Here is a 25,896-nt window from a genome sequence, read left to right as displayed (position 1 = left end):
TCCTCCCACGTCCAGGATTCCTTGCCGTTCAGAACGTCCTCCCAGGTCCACTCCTGATCACGCTGCTTGGTCCTTTGGTGGTGGGAGATTCTGTCACGGTTGTCGAAAGGAGAAGCAGACCAAAGTGCAGCGTGTGTGTCGTTCCACATTTTATTTACATTGTGAAACTATGCAATAGATAAATAAACTGAATGGAAAAAAAACAACAAACCGTGACGCAGCGGTGAAACATACACTGACTGAAACATAATCTCCCACAACCCCAGGTGGGACAAACACCAACTTAAATATGACCTCCAATTAGAGACAACGATGACCAGCTGCCTCTAATTGGAGATCACCCCAAACAAAGCCCAACATAGAAATACAAAACTAGATCATAGAAAAACTAAACTAGAAAACCCCCCGTCACGCCCTGACCTACTCTACCATAGAAAATAACAGCTTACTATGGTCAGGACGTGACACCAAGACCTTCATGAACACAACCAAAGGATACTTTTTCTGATAGGATATGTGAAATGTACTTATTAGACAGTTAGAATGTTGCAGTCAAAATGGCTGCTCATTGGCGTAGTAAGGGGGTAGCGAGGCCTGGTATTTTAAGTGTTAATTACATGGTAGCAGAGGAGACACTGCCACAAAACAAAGTGAAGCAAATGTCAGGAGGCTGCGAGGGATACAATATTAAAGGGTTACATGTAAACAGTACAATTTCGGGGTTTTCTGGTTTCTACAACTCGGCGAGGAAGTGTATGACAAAATCCAAAATGAACGGGTTTAACACCAGAAACAAATGAAAAATATGCGTCCGCCTCACCACAGTATTGTATAATGACACGCTGGCCGTGGTGCGATGCATACTCAGTGCTGTAAAACCATTGGACAAAGGCCAGGCAGAGCACGCTACGGCCCAGGCCCAGTCCGCTCTGAGAGAGGCATAGGATTAGCATGAAACCCCTTGGGGACCGGACCATAGGGCACGGGCCTGACTGGCCTTTCTTGTGTGTTTGGTATAGCTCCTGATCACAACCAACTGACCGACGGTTGGGCAGTCCAGCCAGGCTGTCTAAACAGTCCCTTGACCACTCCAAAGGAGACGTGAGCACTGAACACCCCCAGTCTGAAAGGCCAGCTCGTGTGGTTTGGTATTTCAAGGTCATTTAGCAGTGAGTCACAGTTACAGATCAAATGAACCATTGGATGCATGCAATCATGCTCCACTGTTTGTGACATCATTGAGAAAGTAGCTACAGTAGCTGGAAGGAAAAAGTTGCTGCTTTTCTTGGACTTTCTATTTTCAGTGGTTTAATGGATGAGTAGCATTGATGATATAGTAACATATAGTCACATTATCTTTGTGACCTTCACATCGTAGTAAAAGTGACCTTGTACAGTAACCTAAACTACCGCTGAGGATCATAGGACAGATTAGACAAAAGCACTCTATATCTAGAAACATGGCATTAAAACCTACAACAGAAGTTGATGCTGGATTTGGTGGACTTCCTGGAAACATTGATTTCTCAACATGCGCATTTCCTGGTGAATGTCTTTTGGATCCATATTTGATAAACAGATACAGTATGCAGTATGCCCGGATACCTTTCATTACATTATCTGTATTGGTCAAAAATATATACATAAAGCAGTGGCAGTCGGTGCCATTTAAGATGAGGGAGGATGATTGTTTTTCATGAGACTGGCCTTATATATGGCCTCTATAACAGCATACTGGATGACTCTCATTCATATTCCATTCACCCAGTTCAATGTAACAGCGATAGGTTTAGGCTACTACATAATATTCAAATGTTCTCTATACCCATCCTGAGGTTGCTACAACCTAGCCTATGAATGAAAGTTTACAACGTAGGTGCAGACAGGTCGAGAGACAAATATGTGACATTCAATACCGCCTAGCACACTCTTGCCTGCATCTAGCTGATATAGGGTGTAATCATTAGTCCAACATTTGCAAACGAGAGTTTCTTTTGGACAAATTAAGGTATGTTAATCCCCGTTTTGTTCCATTTGCTTCCGTTTAAGAAATGTTTTTCAACAGAATTTGCGGAATGAATACACCCATGATCACACGTAAACACAGTTCACTTTCATAGCAGCCACATTGTATTCCTTCTCGCATCTATGCACTCTCCTCCTCTCACCTCTTCCCTTCGCTTGTTGACTTCAATGCACAACACATCAGCTATATGTGACCAGGGGAAAAAACATTTCCAAGCCAAACTGATACACACAGCCAACATCTTTCTCACCATATTAGCTAATGTAACATCATAGTCAGCATAACTAATAGAACTAATGCGTTACTAAACCCGCTACAATCATGCAGTAACATTACAGTGTACAGTCAGTAAGCAGTCACACCGGCGGGCCCCTGTGGCAATAAATTAGTAATACCAAAAGCTTACCTTGACTTGGAAAAGTTCCAGTGTTGTATTGGAAATTCATAGCCAGCTAACTAACATAGCATCCCTCAGTTTGAGCAGGGTGTTTGAGTAGGCTAAACTAGCTAGCTGTATTTGCTAGCTAAGTAAGTGTAACTAGAAGTGAAAAAAATTAGGAGATCTCTCTCACTATTTCTCTTTTGCTTCTCCTTCATTTTGGAAGAAATTAATTTGTTCAAAACTATTGTCTTTCTCTCTCTTTGAGTCTTTCTCTCTCTTTGAGTCAACAACATTTTATACACTGCAGTGCTAGATATCCGTAGCTTATGCTTTCAATACTAGATACATTCTCTGATCATTTTATTGGGTGGACAACGTCTGTTCATACTGCAATAGTTCTCATAGGCTGGAGGGTGTCCTTTGGAAGTTGTGTAAGTCTATAGAAGGCGGCAAGAACCATGAGCCTCCTAGGTTTTGTATTGAAGTCAATGTACCCAGAGGAGGATGGAAGCTAGCTGTCCTCCGGCTACACCATGGTGCTACCCTACAGAGTGCTGTTTGTATATGCATTTATTATGGATCCCCATTAGCTGCTGGCAAAGCAGCAGCTACTCTTCCTGGGGTCCAACAAAATTAAGGCAATTTATACCATTTTAAAAAACATTACAATACATTCACAGATTTTACAACATACTGTGTGCCCTCAGGCCCCTACTCTACCACTACCACATAACTATTGTACTAAATCCATGTGTATGTGTGTGTGTGTGTGTGTGTGTGTGTGTGTGTGTGTGTGTGTGTGTGTGTGTGTGTGTGTGTGTGTGTGTGTGTGTGTGTGTGTGTGTGTGTGTGTGTGTGTGTGTGTGTGTGTGCCAATATTTGTGTTGCTTCACAGTCCCCGCTGTTCCATAAGGTGTTTTTTTTATCTGTTTTTTAAATCTAATTTTACTGCTTGCGTCACTTACTTGATGTGGAATAGAGTTCCATGTAGTCATGGCTCTATGTAGTACTGTGTGCCTCCCATAGTCTGTTCTAGACTTGGGGACTGTAAAGAGACCTCTTGTGGCATGTCTTGTGGGGTATGCATGGGTGTCCGAGCTGTGTGCCAGTAGTTTAGACAGACAGCTTGGTGCATTCAGCATGTCAATGCCTCTCACAGATAAAAGTAGTGATGAAGTCAATCTCTCCTCCACTTTCAGCCAGGAGAGATTGACATGCATGTTATTAATATCAGCTCTCTGTGTACATCCAAGGGCCAGCCATGCTGCCTTGCCCTGAGCCAATTGCAATTTTCTGAAGTCCTTTTTTGTAGCACCTGACCACACGACTGAACAGTAGTCAAGGTGCAACAAAACTAGGGCCTGTAGGACCTGCTTTGTTGATAGTGTTGTTAAGAAGGCAGAGCATCGCTTTATTATAGACAGACTTCTCCCCATCTTAGCTACTACTGCATCAATATGTTTTGACCATGACAGTTTACAATCTAGGGTTACTCCAAGCAGTTTAGTCATCTCAACTTGCTCAATTTCCACATTATTATTACAAGATTTAGTTGAGGTTTAGTGTTTAGTGAGTGTTTTGTTCCAAATACAATGCTTTAAGTTTTAGAAATATTTAGGGCTAACTTATTGCTTGCCACCCACTCTGAAATTAACTGCAGCTCTTTTTTGAGTTTTGCAATGATTTCAGTCGCTGTAGTAGCTGACGTGTATAGTGTTGAGTCATCCGCATACATAGACACTCTGGCTTTACTCAAAGTCAGTGGCATGTCGTTAGTAAAAATTGAAAAAATCAAGGGGCCTAAACAGCTACCCTGGGGAATTCCTGATTCTAACTGGATTATATTTGAGAGGCTTCCATTAAAGAACACTCTCTGTGTTCTGTTAGACAAGTCACTCTTTATCCACATTATTGCAGAAGGTGTAAAGCCATAACACATACGTTTTTCCAGCAGCAGACTATAATCGATAATGTCAAAAGCTGCACTGAAGTCTAACAAGACAGCCCCCACAATCATTTTATCATCAATTTCTGTTGAGGCTACTGTCGACCTTCTTTGCAAAATAGTGTGTTTTAATCAATTATTTGGTGACGTCATTATATTTAGTATTTATATACATATTTATATTTAGCTTTATCAAAAAAATGATAACTTTTTAAATGTTTTACAATTTCAATTTTTATGAAATTCACTGAGGATGGTGGTCTTCCCCTTCCTCCTCTGAGGAGCCTCCATTGACATAAAGTGGTAATAAATTAGTCAAATATAAATAATCAAAATAAAGCTGAAATAAACAGCTGCATGGCTATGGAGATACTAGTAGGGAGTGATGATGAACAACTGTATACAAATCAAGTGGAGCGCAGAGGAGAGGGAGACAAGTACTTAGTTAGCTATGTCTGGCAAATTATTGTAATACACTTACAGTAAGAATCCATGGTGTCTCAATGTGTGTGGGTACAGTATGTGTGTGAGGATGTGTGTAGGCATACTGTATGTGCAGGCGTATGCAGAAGAGTGCAATATTACATGCAAGCTTACATACATTCTGTGGGCAAATGTGTGTGTGACAATATCTAGCATCAGTGTAGACCAACCCGGGGAAGAGAAGGCGTTGTGTGTTTGGCTGTGCTGTGAGGTTGTCGGGTGGAGAAGACACTGTTTTGATTAGCTGTACTAATCCCCTCAGTGACAGGCAGGCAAGCAGGCAGGGATTCTTCATGGGCTTGGCCCGCTATGGTGGGGCCTGCTGATGCCATGTCATGATTCATGATCATCCCCTGACAGACAGCCTCTCTCTCTTTCTCTCTCATTCACTCTCTCTTTCTCTTTATCTCCCTCTTTCTCTTGCTCTCCTTTCCCGCTCTCTGCTTATCACCCTACCCTTCACAGTTCTGTCGTCAGCTCCACACGAACCACACAAAGACAACACATGAACTAGATTGCGCCTGAAATGGCAACCTATTGAAACTAGAAGAACAAAAAAAGATCATGATTTTGGGGGGAATTGTATCCTTAGAAGGGTTCTTTGGAGGAAGTATTGTTGACATGTATATCTTAAAGCATAATTGAGAAATAATTAATTGGTTTTGGAATATTTGTGACATTTTGGTCTTACCCAGGCCTCCTTTAAGACTCCATAATGTTTCATCTGTAGGTGCTAAAAAAGCAATTGTTAGTGTCAGATAAAGCTTTTCTGCTTGTTCTGTAATATGAGTAGTATTTCAATTTCAATAAAAATCTTACATACATCTATGAATATTGAAAAATAGAAACATGAATATTGAAAACATTTTATTTGGCCAATTTTTCTATATACTCTATGGGAATATGATCCATTACCAACAGAGTGAATGTGAAAATGGATTCAAAATGCTTGATGATGGATGTGCAATGATACAAATAAAAAGGAGAGCTGTGATTGGTTACATTGCCTATTATGCCAATTTCTCTGGAACTTTGATATACATGTAGATTATATTTATTTCAAACACTATATTGAAAAATTTGCCAAATCTGAAATGGTATATTTTCAATATTCATGTTTATGTTTTTCAATATCCATAAATGTACGTAAGAAATGTGTGGTTGAAATAAAAATAATACTCATATTACATAGCAAGCGCTAAAGTGTCATATGACACCAGCAGCTTTGTGTATCTACCGATGAAACATTATGGAGTTTTAAAGCAGGCCTGGGTAAGGCCAAAATGTCACAAATATTCAAACTTCAATTAACTATTTCTCAATTATGTTTTAAGATACAGATGTCAAATAAATGTGAACAAACCTTCCTCCAAAGGACTTTGTGAAAATTCAGAAAATCATGGTCTTTTTTTGTTCTAGTTTCATGAGGAATCACCCTAGTGCACTATACAGTATAAGGTGCCATTTCAGACACATTCCTAGACTTAAGCCTCAAGCCCCACTCTTCCACAGTAACACTCTGCTAATATTTGACACACCACACCCAAATTACACCAGCTACTGTGGAAGACTCCATTGACATCCTGACCCATGGGTACATATAGCAGGCTACTTGGCCAGACACAGACAGGTTGCTTACTCCATGGTTCCCTTCACAGCCCGCCATCTCCATGCCAATAACATACAAAAATAGGCATTCCAAATTGTTTGGGAAGAATTGAACCACAAGCATTTTTCTACCTGCTCTCTACAATGGTTGGAATCAGGCTGTGACTTCTGGGCTCTCTGGCCAGTCCAGGGAAGCTTTATATGGATCATTGTTGGTGGTTTTGACTTACTGTCGGAAGATACTAGCGTCACCAAAGGATGATGTTTAGGAACTACCCTGCGATGGTTTGCTCACTTCCCCGCTCACGGTGGCCAGAAGGAAAGCTTTGAACCCTTCTGTGGAGAATCTGTATGCTACTCCCACCCTCTATTGTCTCTAATATAGTTCACATGTTGCTGCTCCAGCCCAGCCCAGCCCCACCCCTATTCTCATCTTCATTCCTACCCTCAGTACCATCACCAGCCAAGCCATAGCTACCTTTGCCTGCTAACATGAGCATGACGTGAGCTCAGTCCATCCACACCATGCGTTCACTGGGAGTGGTGTTAAAACAATATTAGTCCCACTGGGAAAGCATGGCCTGGGAGAGGAAGTCAAACAGGGGGAACCACCAACACCATGGAAGACGATTGGCGAGACCACCATCAATCTGTAGCCCACCACACACACACACACACACACACACACACACACACACACACACACACACACACACACACACACACACACACACACACACGGGCACACACATCACTACCATCACCACAAGCTGCAGCAGAGGAAAGACCCTGATTCTGGACCACCACCTGCTCCCTGTGCTGCAGACCACAGAACCGCAAAACCCTTGTTTTTAAATGGAGTAGCTCTGCAGTCCACCTGCTGGCTGCCAGAATCAATCATCCTATCACGTCCCTTCAAACAGACGTCATCCTCAATCTGCCCAAATCAGAAGTGCACGTGGGATAGTGCAAGATCGTCTAGGTAATGCATACCTCTTCCTTCACTGTTTGTCTTTCCGAATATGCGTCATCTGATTTGCCAGTGATGATGCCCCAGTCATGACATACCATCAAGCCGGATCTACTTTATCTCTACCTGTAGTGGCGTAAGACACCACGTACTGCCACAACCGTTGTGTGGTCGTGGCAGTACGTGGTGCTGGGCTAGTCACTGGGCTCCAGGACATTGGATTCGGTGAGTGTTTTATTGGTCATGATCATGTTTTCCGAGCGTTGGGGGGGTTGTTGTGTTTGCACAGATGCGGCTGGCTGTCAAGACTGTCACCCAGACGTGACAGAGCTGGGAAAACCTCTCCTATGACACTGACGGATGACTAGAGAAGAGTGGTGCGGCTCTCTGCATAGCCAGTGTATGTGCGTGTGTGTGTGTGTGGGTGAAACTGTGCGTCAGTGTGTGAAACAGAGCCCCAACTCAGAATCATTCTCCCAAAGTAGCAGTGTACCAAACTTAAATGGTTTACCCTGGTCAAAGTGGTCAGTCTAATAAAAGCGCTATTGGTGAATACAAAGGAGGACTTTCCTCTCACTCACAAAGTAGATTTATACGCAACTCGTACAAATAGTTTACACGTCAGCTAGCTACAGAGCTAAGCCACAGTCAGTAGCCAAACGAACCAGAGCAGAGCACCACCACTGAGCTGAATAAACCAAACTCTGTAGCTAATCATGGACACGGACACTTCAAAGCAGACAGTCACTGACCGAAGCCTTTGTCAGCAAAGCACGTCAACATGGCCGACTAAGGCTAACATGTGAGAGCTGCATCAAATAAGCATCCTAGGGTTTGGGAGAGAAGTGGCTCCTCACAAACAGGGCAGAGAGGCCTTTCATGTGGTAGTCAGTTAGAGAACTCTAATGTTCTGCGAGACACTGAGGGCTAGTGGGGGAAATGGAACAATACATTTAACCACATGAATCACAGGGCCTAGGATTACTTCTGCACACATTGGGCACGCACGCACATACATACACACACACACATACATACACACACACACACACACACACACACACACACACACACACACACACACACACACACACACACACACGCAAGTCACACACATTCTCTCGCATAAATGCACCCAGTTTAACTTCTGAGGAGTGGTGAAGTAAGTTCCAAATACCAAAGGATAGTTCATTTATACCCCCAAAAGCAATGACACGATAACCACTGAACTCAATAGACGGTATCTGTACTCTATTGCGTGGTATGTTAGAGTAATATTTCTGTACGCTTGTGTGTGGGCACCTGTGTGTCTGTGTGACTATACACATATGTATGTGTGCAATGTGAGACCTTGCGTGCGCCCATAGCCTATGAGCTGATGACTGCTTGGCACACTCTCTCCATTTTTTCCCTGCTCAGTTCTGGGAAGAGACAGATGTATGTAGTGTCAGGCCATCCCTTCATCCATCAGCACAGTGTGTATCTCTCACTCTCTCTCTCTCCCACTGTCCCCATCCCTCCATCCTCCCATCGCAGAGCCAAAACATCCAAGAAGGCCAAACTATGTGTCACCGGTACACCCCCGTCCTCTTGGGGCCAGGCTTCGGTTCATCTCCCCCAGAGACAGTGAGCAGCGCTGGATCTTCACCAGACCAGTGGAGGCCACAGTAGAGGGATGGGCTCCTAAACTACAGAGGCTCCACATGCAGTCACGCCCATTAGGGCTCCTCTCCTCTCTGTTTTACATAAACAGACTTAGATCTGAGCCTTGATTGCCGCTAGTGTCCATGACTGTCTCAAGGCCTGTATGAGGACTGATATTAGTCATAGACATGTACACACGCACATGGAAATATATTATGCACATCCAGACTGCTTGATATGCAAAAGTATAAGGCCATCTCTGTACATCGTAGCCACAATAATCTGTCATGGAGAAGAAGGGCTTTGTTGCTTAAGAGGAGTGGAAAAAACATGGCGGTCAATAAGTTCATTAAATGGTGCTTTCCCACAAGAGTGGGACAAACTGACGCCAAATGTTTGGTGGAGAAAGAAGAGAAAGCCGTCCTTCATTGGTCTCCGAGGACAACCCAAAGGACAGCTCTCTAGAGGGAGACATAAAGGGCCACAGAAGACGCTGACAGCTCCCAAATGCCACCAGAGTGCAAATGTTATTAGAAGTGCGTGTCAGATGTACTTATGTCACAGGAGCATCCTTATGATGGAGAATTTCATGCTTTTCAATCCAAGGCTTCTCTTTCTTCTCTCCCCACTCTGCTCTCACATGGAGACACATATGCGTTTGGTTAAAAAAAAAGAAGAAAAAAGAAGCCTTTTCGTAATGCGAAATTAGGTCAGAAAACCACTATTTTTTCTGTTGTCTCAGAGCAAATTAAATATCCATCCGTCCAGGCCTCGGGACTAGGGAGAACCCATAGTGGTCTCCTGCTATTGTTATTTGTGCCTAGTCATTTGAGGAGTTACTTATACCTTAATACCCAAGTCAAGCGACGTATGGCCTAGCTAGCTGCATCCCTTCGCTCCACTCACCCACGATCTGTTCCTAACCACCTTCCCTCCTTCTTTCTTTCCACTCACCCACAATCATGCCATGCTCCTGACGCTTGACGATGTCGAAGGAGTTCTGGACGTTCCCCTCCAGAATGTCGAAGACAATGTCAGAGCTGAGTTGGGGGGAGGAGTGCGCCGGCGACATGGTTCTCAGGAAAACGATCTCTGTTGGAAGAAGATAACAATTAGAGACAAAAGAGCTTTACAGAGCTTTAAACCCTCATAATCAGGCTGGGATTGAAACGGCCAGGCTCGTGCCAACTTCTCCTCGGGGGAAGACAATTAAATGGGAGGCGACTGAGCTCTGGGTTTATTGTGTGCAGAGGGGGTTATGATGGGGAAAATGGGTGTTCAGTGCTGTTGTTCAGTTGGAGGCCTGCAACTCCTAAACACCCCGACGAGGAGCTCATGAGAAACAACAAGGATTTAACTTCCCATGAAGTTGAGGATGAGTTTGTCTGAAACATGCACCACATGTAGGACTAAGTTTGTCTCGGTTTGTCTGTGTGTGATTACAGTGGTCAGTCAGTCAGGTCCATCCTAAGTGACACTTAGTCATTGGTTTTGGGCTAGCGGCTAGCCAATACTTGATAGTGTTACCAGTACATTAACCTCATCCCCAGGCTTTGAATGAACACAGCTCAAATATATACTGAGTTTGGGAGGACGTGTCTGGTGCACGACATTACAAGTACACTGTCAACAACACTCTTAAGCATTGGCTGATTTTGGGCAAGAGGTTACATAAAAGGACTACACTTGCAAGTATTTATTTTTTATATAACATGCAGTGAAAAAAAACCCACTGGGTATGAAAAAAGAAAGTTAGCTGTAATCCAAATAAGTGTCTGGGATTGCGCCCCTACCTTCTGGCTTGGTGAACTCCCTGAAGGTAGGCAGGGAGATGACGGTGTGGGAGACGGAGTGTACGGGGTCCAGGACGCAGCCGATGTCGTTGGGCTGGCACGACTTCACACAGCGGATGGTGTCTGAGCGCTCAACCCTCGCCCTGCTAAGAGAAGAAAAACACACACACACACACAGCCTCTGACCTTTAGGGGTGAGACTATAAAAAGCCTTTAGGCACCAACCGCCTTCAGTTCCTCCCCTGGTGATCACAATGACAGGGCATCCTCTTCAAAGGGAGAAGCACAACCGCACAATCAAGAACTCAGCAGGGCCTGTGAAACGACCGCTACACAAACACGATCTGTCCGACTACAGCGGGGGATGCTGGGTATAGTGTTCGACATCAAAAAACCAATGGTACTGAATGTGGCTAGCAAGAATAATAAAACAATGACGGCCAAAGATCACATAGCAGGCAGATTGTAGCTGCCTGCTGGAGGCTTTGGTAGACGTCGATGGTTTAGTTTCTGATGCCACCGGTTGTGTTTTGTTTTTTTTGCGGAGAGAAGAGGAGTGAAATATGAAATACTAAGAGGAGATGGGAGAATGATGCACGACCTGCTCGCGGGAAAATATTTTGGATTTGTTGAGCGTGTGTCCCCGGCTTTGTATCTGATAATCTCCTGAGGAGAATTTATGGGACGGGGGGGTTCTAAAAGTCTCCTAAATTGTGAAGAACATGACTAGACAACTCCCAAGCGCTCCAAGCTGCTCTCATCCCATTATTTAAGACTGTTTATTTCACAGTCTAATCAGTGGCAGCTCAAGGGGAGACCCCGCTGAAACAAACGCCACCCACCAGCATACCTACAACTACAGGGCCACTACGCTGCCAGGAACCTGTACTGGAATCTGAGAGGAACTGCTTCTTCACCACCAAGCACCAGGGACAGAGCCCCGTCTTTAAATCATCAATGCCCTGGGGATGACGAGAGAGGTCCTGGTTACAAAACATATCGAAACAAATTCTACAACTCAACGTCAGCTGTTATCTCCTCAGCTTGGTGGAGTGTGAGGATGTATCATGCTCTTCCCAATGAACTCAGCTTCTCCATGAACCGAGTCTAAACAGCCAAACTACCCTATATGCCGCTTATATAGTCTTGTGTGGATGGGCTTCAAACAGAAGTTTATGCAATGTACGTCACCCTGTAAGTAGCTGGCCAGTGCCTACATGATTTGGCTCTGGTTTCCAAGAGTAACATGTATAGGTCCAGTGAACGTCCACCACTGCTCCAGTATAATATATAATGTAGCTACATAGTGGTTCATTATCTCTCCTCGTGGGACCTATAGGCAGCAGCTCAACCCCTGGCCAGAACCTGGCTCGGGTTGCACGGCTCCTTACATGGAGAGAGGGGAGAAGCCCCTGACAAAAAGTAAAGCCGCCACTGGGTAGGGGCTTGTAATTAGCAATTAGCGGCTGGGTCCAAGTTTTGCTTTGGTCCAGGCCAAAGCCACAAAATGTTCTCCAAGTTTATAATACTTCGGCCTGCAGCAACGAGAGGAGAGAGCAGGCCCTGGAGGACAGGGCGAATGCTCTGCTCCGCTGGGCCACAGAGTAAATTGACGAGATTATAATGACCCAGGGTGAACTGCCCCTCGCACATCAAAGACAAGACAGCAAGTGGAGAAGAGTACTAATTATGTCCTCTGTGTGTGTGTGTGTGTGTGTGTGTGTGTGTGTGTGTGTGTGTGTGTGTGTGTGTGTGTGTGTGTGTGTGTGTGTGTGTGTGTGTGTGTGTGTGTGTGTGTGTGTGTGTGTGTGTGTGTGTGTGTGTGTGTGTGTGTGTGCCACAGGAAGGCCCTTACATCCCCGTCCTCTCATCTCTTTCTACAGCTCACGTGGCCCGGAGAGACCCAGCCCTACAGAAAACCCCAATACTTCAAGACCAGAAAGGAAAACAGACTGTTGGATGGGATGGAAGTCCTCTGGTCAAGCGCTGCAAAGTTTTCTGGGTAATTATTATTTATAGTCTGTGCATTGATAACGCCCCAACACAAATACAGCAGGGCATCATTCATTCTCCAAGCGGTGATGTTGCTCCGCCACAAATTGTTCAGACCACCGGCCAGAACCCAGATCCCCATAACTCAGTGTCAGAGTAGAGAAGAAAATCTAGTGTTCTGTAGCTGTGTCCCGACCGCCATGTTTTTTTTATTTTAAGGATATCCCCAATAGAGAGGTGCATCCTTACTTCTCTGACAGGTCAGGAGGAACCTGGTACCCACACATGAATTTACAGTTATTTTAAGCCACAGCCCAGGCAGGCTCTGACTGGTGGCCTAACGGCACGTCAGTCTATTTATACTGTGTGCTGGACATATTTCCTTGTCTTCCACGACTGCATCCCATCACCTGTCACTTACCCTGCCTTGTATTTGATTCACTGTGTGCTTGGTTTTTTATGCGCAGTATGCAGTAGAATTTATCTGTGCATTTCACATTATTCCTAAAATAGGCTAGTGCAGGATGTGAGACCGGATTACAAGTATGTACATCCAACAATTAACTGCTTCCACCAAATAAACCATGACTCGACAGTGCTAATACGTCATATAAAACATTGATAATCACCTACTGGAATATCACAGTTCTATTAAACAGATGTGCCACTGAAAATACTTTTTTACAAATCACATACTCTTGCCCCATATATTAACTGCATACTTATGTTACAGGTCATAGTGCCCCCAGCTATGTAATTCTCCTATTCAAAATTAGATATCTGATGCTGTCCACAAAACATACTGTGTGTTAGAAAATAGATCCGGATTGAACGTCTGATTCAATTTATTCAACAAATCAACAATAAGATATTAGGTCTACACCATGTAAATGATCATTCACAATACTGTACAGTAATCAATAGGCATCCCCAGGCAACTACCTCAATACCCTGCCTTAGAGTGCCACCTAGTGGCTATTCAAACGCCATACCTCCAACAGAGTACATTACATTTGGCCTGTCTTGCTGGGGAACACGTGGAATAAGCTACAGTAATCACAAAAACACAACAGGAACAAAAACAAGGAGACAAATGACAGCTATGCGGCTTTAGGTCTACGTCAGCTGTGTTAGTGTTTGCTTATCGTGGCAGTGTTTGCTATTTTTGTTGCTATGCTACTACTCTCTACTCTGGAACGGCATTACTGGGTGCTCCTGGACAACAAACACACGGACTTTGGCTAGGTAGGTGCTGGTGGTGCCATAACGCAGCAGTCTCATCTCCAGAGACAGCTCAAAGTCCTGTGGCTCAGTAATGGGCTGCACCACAGCCATCACACCACCAGAGGGTACTCTCTGAGCGCTGAAGAAGCTGCCCTCGTTGCCGCCGACGATGGCAATCTGGACGTGGTCTCCGGGCACGGTGTTGGACGGGCCCATGCGAAAGACGTTAGTTGGCACAGGGATGTTGGTGGGAAAGGTGAGGTGGTAGTAGGTTATTCTCAGAGGCGAGGCCAGGCACTCGCTAGTCTGATTGCAAAGCAAGCGTTCACAACGACTGTAAGGAAAGACAAGGGCCAGGGACAGAACAAGACAAGACAAAGACGGACAGACAGAACAAACAGAGAAACAGAGAAAATAGAGAGGTATGAGTTTGATTTGCCATGCATGGCATGCTGCTAGCTGGGAGGGGCTAGGTTGGAAGGGACAAAGTCACATCAGAATCAGCAGCCTCATGTGTTTCTGTGGAACAGCAAGTGTCACTCTGCCCCCTGTAGGGTCATGCAAGAACATATCAAAGCAAAGTATTACATTTCGTCACTCAACTGCCTGCATTAACACGGAATATAACAGAACATGCTTTAACTGAATCCTAACTGATTGTGCATCAACATTGGGCATGCACAGCTTCACTACAGAGGTACGAGTTGGAGATGGGGTTGAGGTTGTGTATACACTATAGCGCAGTGGCCATAAAATAACTGGTGCCTGATCCACACCGACCCGACCATGCCGTGCTGGCTCTGATATTTTTATTTTCAAATTATCCTTCCCATCCACAGCCTGGATGTGTAACCAGGCCAGCCCAGTAATGCTTGTGTTCTCTTGACAAACAAGGAGTTCCCTGAAATCATCCCCTTGGTCAATGAGAATTTAACTGAGAACTCCTTACCTGACGATCTTGTGACGTTGGCCATACTAACGTACTGCATACTTAGACTGCATACTACACAGTAAATCAAGTCAAGTTGAAATGACAAAGTAAAAACATTTTAGAGTTAAATTCACTCTACTGGATTTAACCCTGAACAGAGTGATACGCTCCCGGGAGTTAGTGTTGATAACTGGAGTTAATTGGGACTGAGTACTCCATTAACAGTAACCAGAGACAGGGAGTTAAAGCTAGTGATGCAGAACAAAGCTTCATGAAGCATTGAGTGTTCCAGACAATTGTGTCAAAAATAGGTTAATTACTCGAGGCGTTGATCAACACAATCTGTAAGTGGTTGGATTTATTGCAACTGTTACTGAGAAGTCTTTTCCAGTTTACATTATGTAGGAAGTCTCTAACGACAGTACTCTCCTCCCTGCTCTGACATGCGTTCTGAATGCGCCGAATACAACAGGTGTAGACCTTACAGTGAAATGCTTACTTACAAGCCCTTAACCAACAATGCCGTTTTAAGAAAAAAAGTTTTAAGAAAGCATTTACTAAAATAAACTGAAGTAAAAAATAAATTATTAAAAATTTATACAAAATAAAAACAAGAAGTTGTGGGTAATGTAAAATTGCTGGACAATCCTCCCTTTAAAATCTATACCAACAAAGATCGGATGTCACATTGCAAGCTACCTTAATATGACACATTAATATCACACACTTAAATGTGACCATGTAAACCTCCAAATAGTGTTGAGTTTGACGACACAGGAGTTGAATTAATGCTTACGATTATATTGTGAGAATGAACATTACTCGAAAGAATTTACTCTAGAATACCGAACACCTCTGCAGAGAGTTAAAAGAAGTAACATATTTATGTTCAATTAATACTGTACAAAGTGAAGCGCAATGACGTAGAGTTAAATATCAACGTTAAAAATCAGCATAAACAACTGTGAAAAAATAACGGTTGCCAGAGTATGTTTTACTCTTTTTACACTGGTACCAAATGTTATATATGGCAGAGTAAAATGTTCTTCAATTACAGTTAACTTTACTCTGTCATTAAAACTGTGTATGTACTTATCGTTACATACTATTTAGCACATACCGTTTAGTAAAAAGTATGCAGTATGACACGGCCACAACGCAGTAGTGGCTCCAGACTGGCTAAGTAGGTGGGGCGGGGCCGAGTGTGGGTGGATTTTTCCAAATTCAACAGACATGCATCGCATTAACTAGCCTGATAATAGCTAAATTCCAGTTAAATTAATTTCTCTAAGCTCTGAATAGAATAAGAATGGCGTTATAGGCCTATTCAGGCTGGTTATAGGCAGACTATCACATTTAACCTATACCGTAGCCCATATAGCCCATCTAAAAAGGACTGAAGACAGAAACCGATAATTTGGTTCCATGTCAACATATTTATGAGTGAAACCAAAGTCCTGTAACACATATAAATGAAATTAAACAGCCGCGTACACACCCCAAAACGTTTCATATGTTCAAATCAAAAGGCTTATTGGACCGAAAAACGTGGACAGTCGGGTGCATTGCAAATTCAGAACCGCTGGACAGCAACATAATAAACTAAAGCACTGATCATTGGGAACGAGATCAGAATGACTGCTAAGCCTTGAATTATTAAATAGGTAGCCTAGCCTACAAAAAAAACAAAAAACAATCCAGACGTTCAAATCAAAAGGTCTGATTAACATGACATCAGTACCGCAGCCACATCCTGAGTCCCCGGTACTGACACATTCAGAAATAAAATAAAATGCAATTGTATTTGTCACATGCGTCAAATACAAGAGGTGTAGACCTTTCCGTGGAATGCTAACTTACAAGGCCTTAACCAATAATGCAGTTCAAGAAATAGAGTTTTACTAAATAAAATAAAAAATAAAAAAGTAACAATAAAATTACAATAACGAGGCTATATACAGGGGGTGCTGGTACCGAGTCAATGTGATGGGGTACAGGTTAGTCGAGTTACTTTGTACATGTAGGTAGCGGGAAAGTGATAATGAATAGATAATAAACAGCGAGTAGCAGCAGTGTAAAAACAAAGGGAGGGGGGTGTCAATATGTAAATAGTCCTGGTGGCCATTTGATTAATTGTTCAGCAGTGATATGGCTTGGGGGTAGAAGCTGTTAAGGAGCCCTTTGGACCTAGACTTGGCGCTCTGGTACCGCTTGCCTTGCGGTAGCAGAGAGAACAGTCTATGACTTGGGTGACTGGATTCTTTGAATTTTTTTGGGGCCCTTTGACACCGGCTAGTATATAGGTCCGGGATGGCAGGAAGTTTGGCTCCAGTGATGTACTGGGCTGTACGCACTACCCTCTGTAGCGCCGTACGGTCGGATGCCGAGCAGTTACCATACCAGGCGGTGATGCAACCGGTCAGGATTCTCTCGATGGTGCAGCTGTAGAACTTTTTGAGGATTTGGGGACCCATGCAAAATCTTTTCAGCCTCCGGAGGGGGAAAAGGTGTTGTCATGCCCTCTTCACAACTGTCTTGGTGTGTTTGGACCATGATAGTTTGTTGGTGATGTGGACACCAAGGAACTTGAAACTCTCGACCCGCTCCACGACAGCCCCGTTGATGTTAATGGGGACCTGTTCGGCCCTCCATTCCCTGTACTCCACGATCAGCTCCTTTGTCTTGCTCACATTCAGGGAGAGGTTGTTGTCCTGGTACCATCCGGCCAGGTCTCTGACCTCCTCCCTATAGGCTGTCTCATCGCTGTCGGTGATCAGGCATACCACTGTTGTGTTGTCAGCAAACTTAATGATTGTGTTGGAGTCATGCTTGGCCAGGCAGTTGTGGATGAACAGGGAGTATAGGAGGGGCCCCAGTACTGAGGATCAGCATGGCAGATGTGTTGTTGCCTACCCTTACCACCTGGAGGCGTCCGTCAAGAAGTACAGGATCGAGTTGCAGAGGGAGGTGTTTAGTCCCAGGGTCCTTAGCTTAGTGATGAGCTTTGTGGGCACAATGGTGTTGAATGCTGAGCTGTAGTCAATGAACAGCATTCTCATATAGGTGTTCCTTTTGTCCAGGTGGGAAAGGGCAGTGTGGAGTGCGATTGAGAGTGCATCATCTGTGGATCTGTTGGGGTGGTATTCGAATTGGAGTGGGTCTAGGTTTTCCGGGATGATGGTCTTGATGTGAGCCATGACCAGCCTTTTAAAGCACTTCAAGGCTACCGACGTAAGTGCTAAGGGTGGTAGTCATTTAGTCAGGTTACCTTCACTTTCTAAGGCACAGGGACTATGGTGATCTGCTTGAAACATGTAGGTATTACAGACTCAGTCAGGAAAAGGTTGAAAATGTCAGTGAAGACACTTGCCAGTTGGTCCGCGCATGCTCTGAGTACATGTCCTGGTAATCCATCTGGCCCCGCAGCCTTGTGAATGTTGACCTGCTCACATCGGCTACGGAGAGCGTGATCACACAGTCATCCGGAACAGCTGGTGCTCTCATGCATGCTTCAGTGTTGCTTGCCTCGAAGCGAAAAAAAAATGCATTCAGCTCGTCTGCTAGGCTTGCGTCACTGTGCAAGCAGTGGCTGGGTTTACCTTTGTAGTCCGTAATAGTTTCCAAGCCCTGCCACATCCGACGAGCGTCAGAATCGGGGTAGTAGGATTCCATCTTAGTCCTGTATTGACGCTTTGCCTGTTTGATGGTTAGTCTGAGGGCATAGCGCAATTTCTTCTAAGCGTCCTGTTGGTAGGATAGTCTCGATCGTAGATCATCCAGTTTATTTTCCAGTGATTGCACGTTTTCCAATAGAACGGATGGTAGAAGTGGTTTACCCACTCGCCGACGAATTCTCACAAGGCACCCCGACCTCCACACTCTGTATTTCCATCTTTTCTTCACGCAAATGACGAGGATTTGGGCCTGGTCTCAGGGAAGCAGTATATCCTTTGAGTCGGACTCATTAAAGAAGAAATCTTCATCCAGTTCGAGGTGAGTAATCGCTGTTCTGATATCTAGAAGCTATTTTCGGTCATAAGAGATGGTAGCAGCAACATTATGTACAAAATAACTTACAAAGAATGCGAAAAAACTAGCAAAATAGAACAGTTGGTTAGGAGCCCCTAAAACGGCAGCCATCCCTTCCAGAACTGCTGGACAGCAAAAGATGGTTTAGTATTTAGTTTAAAAGCTCTGACGGAGGCCAAGAGAACAAAACAAATGTTCAATTAGGAAACAGAAATCCACTTAAAAAAAAAATATAAATACTTCTGTTTTCAAAGATGTAGCTTACAATGCAATACTCATGATCATTTTAAAGAGAACAAAAACGACTTTTCCTACATTTGAACACCACCGCAGAAGCTTCGCTATTCGGCATCTTCCCAATTATGTAGCCTAGTTTTGTTGTCTGGCTACTTCAAGAGAACTGCGGCCTATCACTCGCAGCCCACCTCTTCCGATGCATTGTGGAAAAGAGTGCATTGAATTCTACTAGACGAAGAGTCAAAATTAGTATAACATCCTGGCATTTAAACCATACTCGATTTAAAAAAATTCAATACTATAACTCATCCAATTTTTGCACACTGAGAATGCATCATGCGCGATTGCTTTGTTTCCCGCTATTCGTTGATTTCGGTAGCGCATCCCCATATCTAATTGATCAGCTGTTGTCAAAGCCAAAATGAGCCTACTATTTAGGACGCAAGTATGGGTATGTGATCTTAAAACAGACATATACCCCCAGTATTTGAGAAAGAGACCTCAGGTAGGTAGGTACTCACATCTCCCCTGCTTGGCGGTAGTTGGGCGGACACTCGAATGACAGGCATCTGAATCCACCCTGCACGTTGAAGCAGCTCTCTGTCACAGAGCATGTGTGTGTCCCTGTCACACACTCATCAACATCTGGACAGGAAGAGAAACAAATAAACTCAGAACCACAAAAATGGACATTCCTTTATATCAAACATAAAACCCTGGGTTCAAACCTTGAATGCGTTAGACCACTAATCTAAAGCCTAGGCATTAGCTCAGGGAGCTAGCATACATTTTCAGGTCTCAGGCAAGGTTACTCATGTACCCCAAATCATCACTGTTACAATATGTCTTCTGATCTGAAGTATGACCATGACCCCCATGCTGTGGACTCCTGCACCCCCCTGAGGAGTGAGGCCTTACCCTGGCAGCTGCGTCCGTTGGGAGCCAGGGTGTAGCCGGTGGCGGGGCAGGTGCAGTAGAAACTCCCAGGGGTGTTGTTGCAGCGGTAGGAGCAGATGTGACCCCCAGTGGGCAGGGCACACTCATCAATGTCTGGAAAGGTCAGAGGTTAAAGATCAGAGGTCAAACATGGTGGATGTAAAGGGTACAGGAAGTAAAGACAAGAAATACCTCAGTAATGGGGCTCCTGATTGGGTTTGACAGTAGGCTATGGCTCATCGGATACCATTTTAGCATCTCCTACCTTCACAGTTGATGCCATCTATGTCACTGAGCTGGTAGCCACGGCGACAGTAGCACTGGTAGGAGCCGTACACGTTGGCACATTCTTGACTGCAGGGGCTGCTCTCACATTCATTTAGATCTACACCCAACAATATAACTCAGTTAGAGATAGCACTAGTGATCTATACACAATGTATCTGATGATTTATGCATATGTACAGTCGCTAGTGAAAGTCTACACACACGCCTTACACAGACTTCACATTTGCTGCCTTAAAACGGAATTCATTTGATTATTTTCCTACTGATCTACACAACCTACTCCTCATTTTCCTAATGAATTAAAAATAAAGAAATTAAGATATCTTAATTGCGTATGTCTTCACACCCCAGAGTTAATACTTGGTGGAAGCATGTTTGGCAGCCATTATAGTTGTGAATCATTTTGAATGCGATTGTACCAGCTTTGCACAACTCTTAGGGCAACATGTACAAATTGTTTTTGTCAAAATTGCACAAGCTCAGTAAATTTGGTTGGGAGTCATTGATGGACAGCAATATTCAAATCTTGTCTCTGATTTTCAAGCTAATATAAGTCAGGATTGAGACTGGACCACTCAGGAACACTCAACACCTCTTGGAAAGCCATTATGGTGTGTCTTTGGCATACACTTTCTTGTAATTGTCCTGCTGAAAAATACAACTTTATCAAATGGTTGGGTTTTCAGAAGACTGGGGTGGGTTTTCCTCTAACTTTATATCTGGGCTTTGCTCCTTTCATATTTATTTTGATCCTGACAAACTCCATAGTCCCTGCTGGTGACAAGCATACCCATAAAATGATACTGCTACAACAATACTTGAAAATACAGGGTTTCAATCTATGTTTTGCTGTATTGGATTTGACCCAAGCCTGTACTTTTCAATTTAGGCCCAAAAAGTGTATTTATTTGCTGTGTTGTCTTGCAGTATTACTAAACAGCCTTGTCGAAAACATCATTGATGATTTGGAGTGGATTTTTTAACACAGACTTCATTATTTTCTCTTTGTCACACAGGCCAGTAATGTGGAGTGAATGCAATGTTGTTGATCTGTATTTTCAAGTATTGTGGTGGCAGCATTATGTTATGGGTATGATCGTCACCGGCAGGGACAGGTGATTTTGTCAGAATCAAAAGAAATATCAAAGAAGCAAAAGGCCAGATAAAAAGTTAGAGGAAACCCTGACTCAGTCTTCTGAATACATAACCCTGGGATAGAGTTATATTTTTCAGCAGGATAATTACACAAATGTTAATCCGAAAGACACACCATAATGGATTTCCAATAGGTGTTGAGTGTTCCTGAGTGATCCAGTCTTAGTCCTGACTTAATTCTACTTGAAAATCAGAGACAAGGTTTGAATATTGTTGTTCATCAATGACTCCCAACAAAATGTATTGCGCTTGAGCAATTTTGACAAAAACAATGGATATACGTTGCCTTAAAAGTTGTGCAAAGTTAGTAGTCTTATTCAAAATGATTCACAACTGTAATGGCTGCCAAAAGTGTTTCCACCGAGTATTAACTCTCGGGTGTGAAGATATATGCAATCAAGACATCTTTGTTTTGTATTTGTTATTAATTTGGAAAATGTAAAAAAATAATAATAATCTTGCACTTCGACAATGTGGACTAGGTTGTGTACACCGATAGAAAATTTATCAATTTTGGTATTTGATTTTAAGACAGCAAAATGTGAAAACTGTGCAAAGGGAGTGTAAACTTTCTCTAGGCCCACATTGATCGTGTCCCCGCTTCTAAATATCTGGGTATCTGGAATGATGAAAAGCTAACTTTCAAAAAGCATATAGATGAGTTAGTTAAGAAGTTAATAAAATGGTATTTATTTATAGGAATATGGCATGCCTTTTGTTAAATAACAGAAAACCAATCATTCAGTCGACAGTATAGATTATGGTGATATCGGCTATATGAACACAGCTGCCACTGTATTGAAGCCATTGGACGCAGTTTATCATAGCGCACTATGCTTTATTAAGGGCGACAAGTTCAGTACACCTCACTGCATTCTGTATCAGAAAGTAGGCTGGCCCTCAGAGGTCTCGTAGATCGATGCATTGCACTCTTTCTGTTTATAAAGCCCTCGTACACAAACTTCCGCTGTACCTTACTTCATTGTTCACCTACAGACGTACGAGCTACCAGACCCGGTCTCAGGGATGGCTAACTCTGGAGATCCCTTCCATTTCCACTGAGTTAGGTAAATCTGCTTTTAGTTTTTTCGCACCTTACTTGTGGAATAATCTCAAAAACTCTCTAAAATGTGATGTTTTGGTGCCTCCAGATTTCCATATATTCATACCGTTCCTGTACCATACCGGGGTATACGGTATTACCGGCAGTGCATACAGGAGGTGCTATTTCCTTACAAGTGTTAACAAAGATGCTGACAAATGCTAACGAAGTGTTTTGTATCTCTGTTCTGCTTTTCGTAGTGTATTGATGTACATATCTTTTTAAAAAAGCACATGATCTTGAGAGAGCGAAAGAGACATGACCACAAACTTCATTAAGGCAAAACAAGAGATGGCCAATGAGAGAAGCCCAGATTTGAACACCTCTGTTATCTTTGGAAGGCTGCCTTACCATCACAGTTCCTGCCGTCGCTGGCCAGCTTGAAGCCTTGGGTGCAGCTGCACTTGTAGGACCCCAGGACATTCTCACACTTGTGGGCACAGAGGCGCCCAGGGTAGTGCCTGCACTCGTTGATATCTAAGACACAGAAGAAAACGACACTAACTTGAACATCTACAGACCCAAGCACAGATGACTGTATCCAGTATCCCGGTCCTGTATGACACATCTACAGACCCAAGCACAGAGGACAGTATCCTGGTCTTGTATGACTCAGTTGACAGAGTATGGTGCTTGCAACGCTAGGGTTGTGGGTTCGATTCCCGAGGCCACCAATACGTAAAAAATATATATGTCAGTCGCTTTGGATATAAGCATCTGCTAAATGGCATATATTAGATTATTTTATAAACTGCGTGGTTTGAGAACTGCTCTAATTACGTTGGTAACCAGTTTATAATAGCAAGAAGGCACCTCAGGGGTTTGTGATATATGGCCAATATACCACGGCTAAGGGCTGTATCCAGACACACCGGGTTGCGTCGTGCATACGAACATCCCTCAGCTGTGGTATATTGGCCGTATATCACAACCCCTCGTGCCTTATTTTTTAAATAATATCATTGTATAACAGCCACCAGGTCTTAGGTGACCCTTAACTTGAACCCTTTGTCGTAAGACCTACTGTGATAACAATCACATGACAGATGTCATAAACAGTCACGACTGTTGGCGTCCTGCTTACGCCAACTGACATTACACTGTCATGTAACTACTAGGAGGATCAAGTCAGTGCGTACCTTCGCAGACGCGGCTGATGCTGTTGAAGATGAAGCCAATCTTACACTCACAACGGAACGATCCTACCAGGTTGATACAGCCGTGGCCTGCACACGCTCCATCAGGACCCTTACACTCATCGATATCTGCACCAGGGGGGGAGCGAGACCATAAAGATATTACAGGAAGAAACAAGCACATTCTTCAGCAAAAGAATGCATTCCAAAGGATAGCGAGGCCACAGGAAACACATGGAAATGTAGGCTACAGTATCAGGTTGCTGATGCTAATCAATGGAGGTGAACGTGGTAGAGATCCATTCTAGCAGTGCTACAGTGTACACAGGGGATGTTGAGGCTCCCTTGGACAGAGGTGTCTAATATAGCCCAGGAGAGGGACCTTATGGAGGCCTTATCCCCAACTGGCACGATGAGGTCTAAGTATGCAAGTGAGGCAGCTGTACGCACCCACGCAGCGGTTGCCGCCGTCGTTGAGGTGGTATCCCCGGCCACAGTTGATAGAGTTCCTCTGGCAGGTGAAGGAGCCCATCGTGTTCATACATAACTGGCCAGGGCGGCACGGCTCTGTCTGGGCCAGACACTCATTGATGTCTGGGATAGAGGTCAGAGGTTATACTGTACATACGGGCAAAGATTATCTATATATTGACAAGATATTGGACTGCCTGCTCTAACAATGGGAATGAATATTGGCAAATGCGGAAGGCAGGCGGGAGTAGGAGGAGCTGGTGGGAACATTCTAGCCAATGAGAGGGCAGATACTCATGTGAACAACATGCCCAACTCTGATATAGAATTGTTTTTTCAAAGTTGCCGGGATACCACGTGTGTCCACTTAAATCAGTACATTCGTAACAACCTAAACATTATGAAACTTCTATTTGATCAAATAAGCCTCACGTAGAAAATGTGCAATTCAATATTATGTTGACTGAATTCGACACTCTCATTGACCTTCATACAAAAAATTCCCACTTGGTCTGCTTTACGCTTTATTCTCGCAAGGACAGATTTTGGGGCGCAGTCAGCCCTCTCGCTTTGCCTCTTCCTCTCTGGTATGGTTCACATAGGGCACCACAAGGTCATATCACTGAACCCCTTGTGCCCCTTCCTCTCCGCCACCACTACGATGGTGAGTTCCTAAAATATGCCATGTATGTCAGAGAACACTGTGAACTGTACTTTGAAGATACTGGCTTTGGGGGTACATGTGGGATGGATGGGGTTATGTGTTGCCTTGATGAGAGGTTGCCATGGTAACGTCTGTCAGGGTCCTGATGCTCACCGATGCAGCTGCCCATGGCGTCCTGGATGTATCCGTCGCCACACTGGTTCTTGGGCAGACAGCGGAACGATCCCTGAGTGTTCTGACACTCAAAGTCCGGGGAGCAGTTGTGGGTGCCCGACTCACACTCGTCAATGTCTGGGTGAAAGAAGACATGTTGTACGAGGAAAATCAAACTGTATGTGATTCAAATCTATTCTCATAAATATTCAACAATAGCTTCATTGCAAGTCAAATTCTACCAGCTCTTGGGAACAGACAGACAGACAGACAGACAGACAGACAGACAGATAGATAGATAGATAGATAGATAGATAGATAGATAGATAGATAGATAGATAGATAGATAGATAGATAGATAGATAGATAGATAGATAGATAGATAGATAGATAGATAGATAGATAGATAGATAGATAGATAGATAGATAGATAGATAGATAGATAGATAGATAGATAGATCCAGTTTATCATGGATGTATGAATCATGAATCATACATATTGATCCTTCATTTTTCCCTCGCCCCCTGTAGGAGGCATTGTGTTGTGACCTCTGACCTTTGCAATTGTTGCTGTCCATGAGCTCGTAGCCGGTACCACAGCTGACCTCTCTCTGGCAACGGAATGACCCCACTGTGTTGATGCAGTGCTCGCCTCCTCTGCAGTTACTGGCCCCGAGCAGGCACTCGTTTATATCTGGGAGATGGAGGGAGGAAGAGGGGAGAATAG

At 43.8% G+C, this 25,896-nt stretch overlaps 1 protein-coding gene across 2 annotated transcripts in view; it reads right to left on the bottom strand.

The window, feature by feature from the left end:
• The window catches only part of fbln1 (fibulin 1), a 52,134-nt gene that overhangs the window by 9,129 nt on the left and 17,109 nt on the right, over window positions 1–25,896 (bottom strand). Inside the window, exons 7-16 of one of the 2 annotated variants that reach the window (NM_001140322.1) lie at window positions 25,726–25,863; window positions 25,170–25,307; window positions 24,332–24,475; window positions 23,885–24,010; window positions 23,097–23,222; window positions 20,466–20,585; window positions 20,183–20,314; window positions 19,786–19,909; window positions 10,852–10,997; window positions 10,013–10,150 (exon numbers count right to left, since the gene is read on the bottom strand). In NM_001140322.1, coding sequence (NP_001133794.1) covers window positions 10,013–10,150; window positions 10,852–10,997; window positions 19,786–19,909; window positions 20,183–20,314; window positions 20,466–20,585; window positions 23,097–23,222; window positions 23,885–24,010; window positions 24,332–24,475; window positions 25,170–25,307; window positions 25,726–25,863 — 1,332 coding nt within the window. Of the gene's footprint in view, window positions 1–10,012; window positions 10,151–10,851; window positions 10,998–13,670; window positions 14,402–19,785; window positions 19,910–20,182; window positions 20,315–20,465; window positions 20,586–23,096; window positions 23,223–23,884; window positions 24,011–24,331; window positions 24,476–25,169; window positions 25,308–25,725; window positions 25,864–25,896 lie in introns of those variants that run through there. The other variant, XM_014124076.3, reaches the window with a different exon arrangement.

This window comes from Salmo salar, chromosome 10, assembly GCF_965601325.2.
Source record: "Salmo salar chromosome 10, fSalSal1, whole genome shotgun sequence".
NCBI lineage: Eukaryota > Metazoa > Chordata > Actinopteri > Salmoniformes > Salmonidae > Salmo > Salmo salar.
Note: the sequence above shows the minus strand (reverse complement) of the source record. Positions and strands in the feature narration are given on the sequence as shown.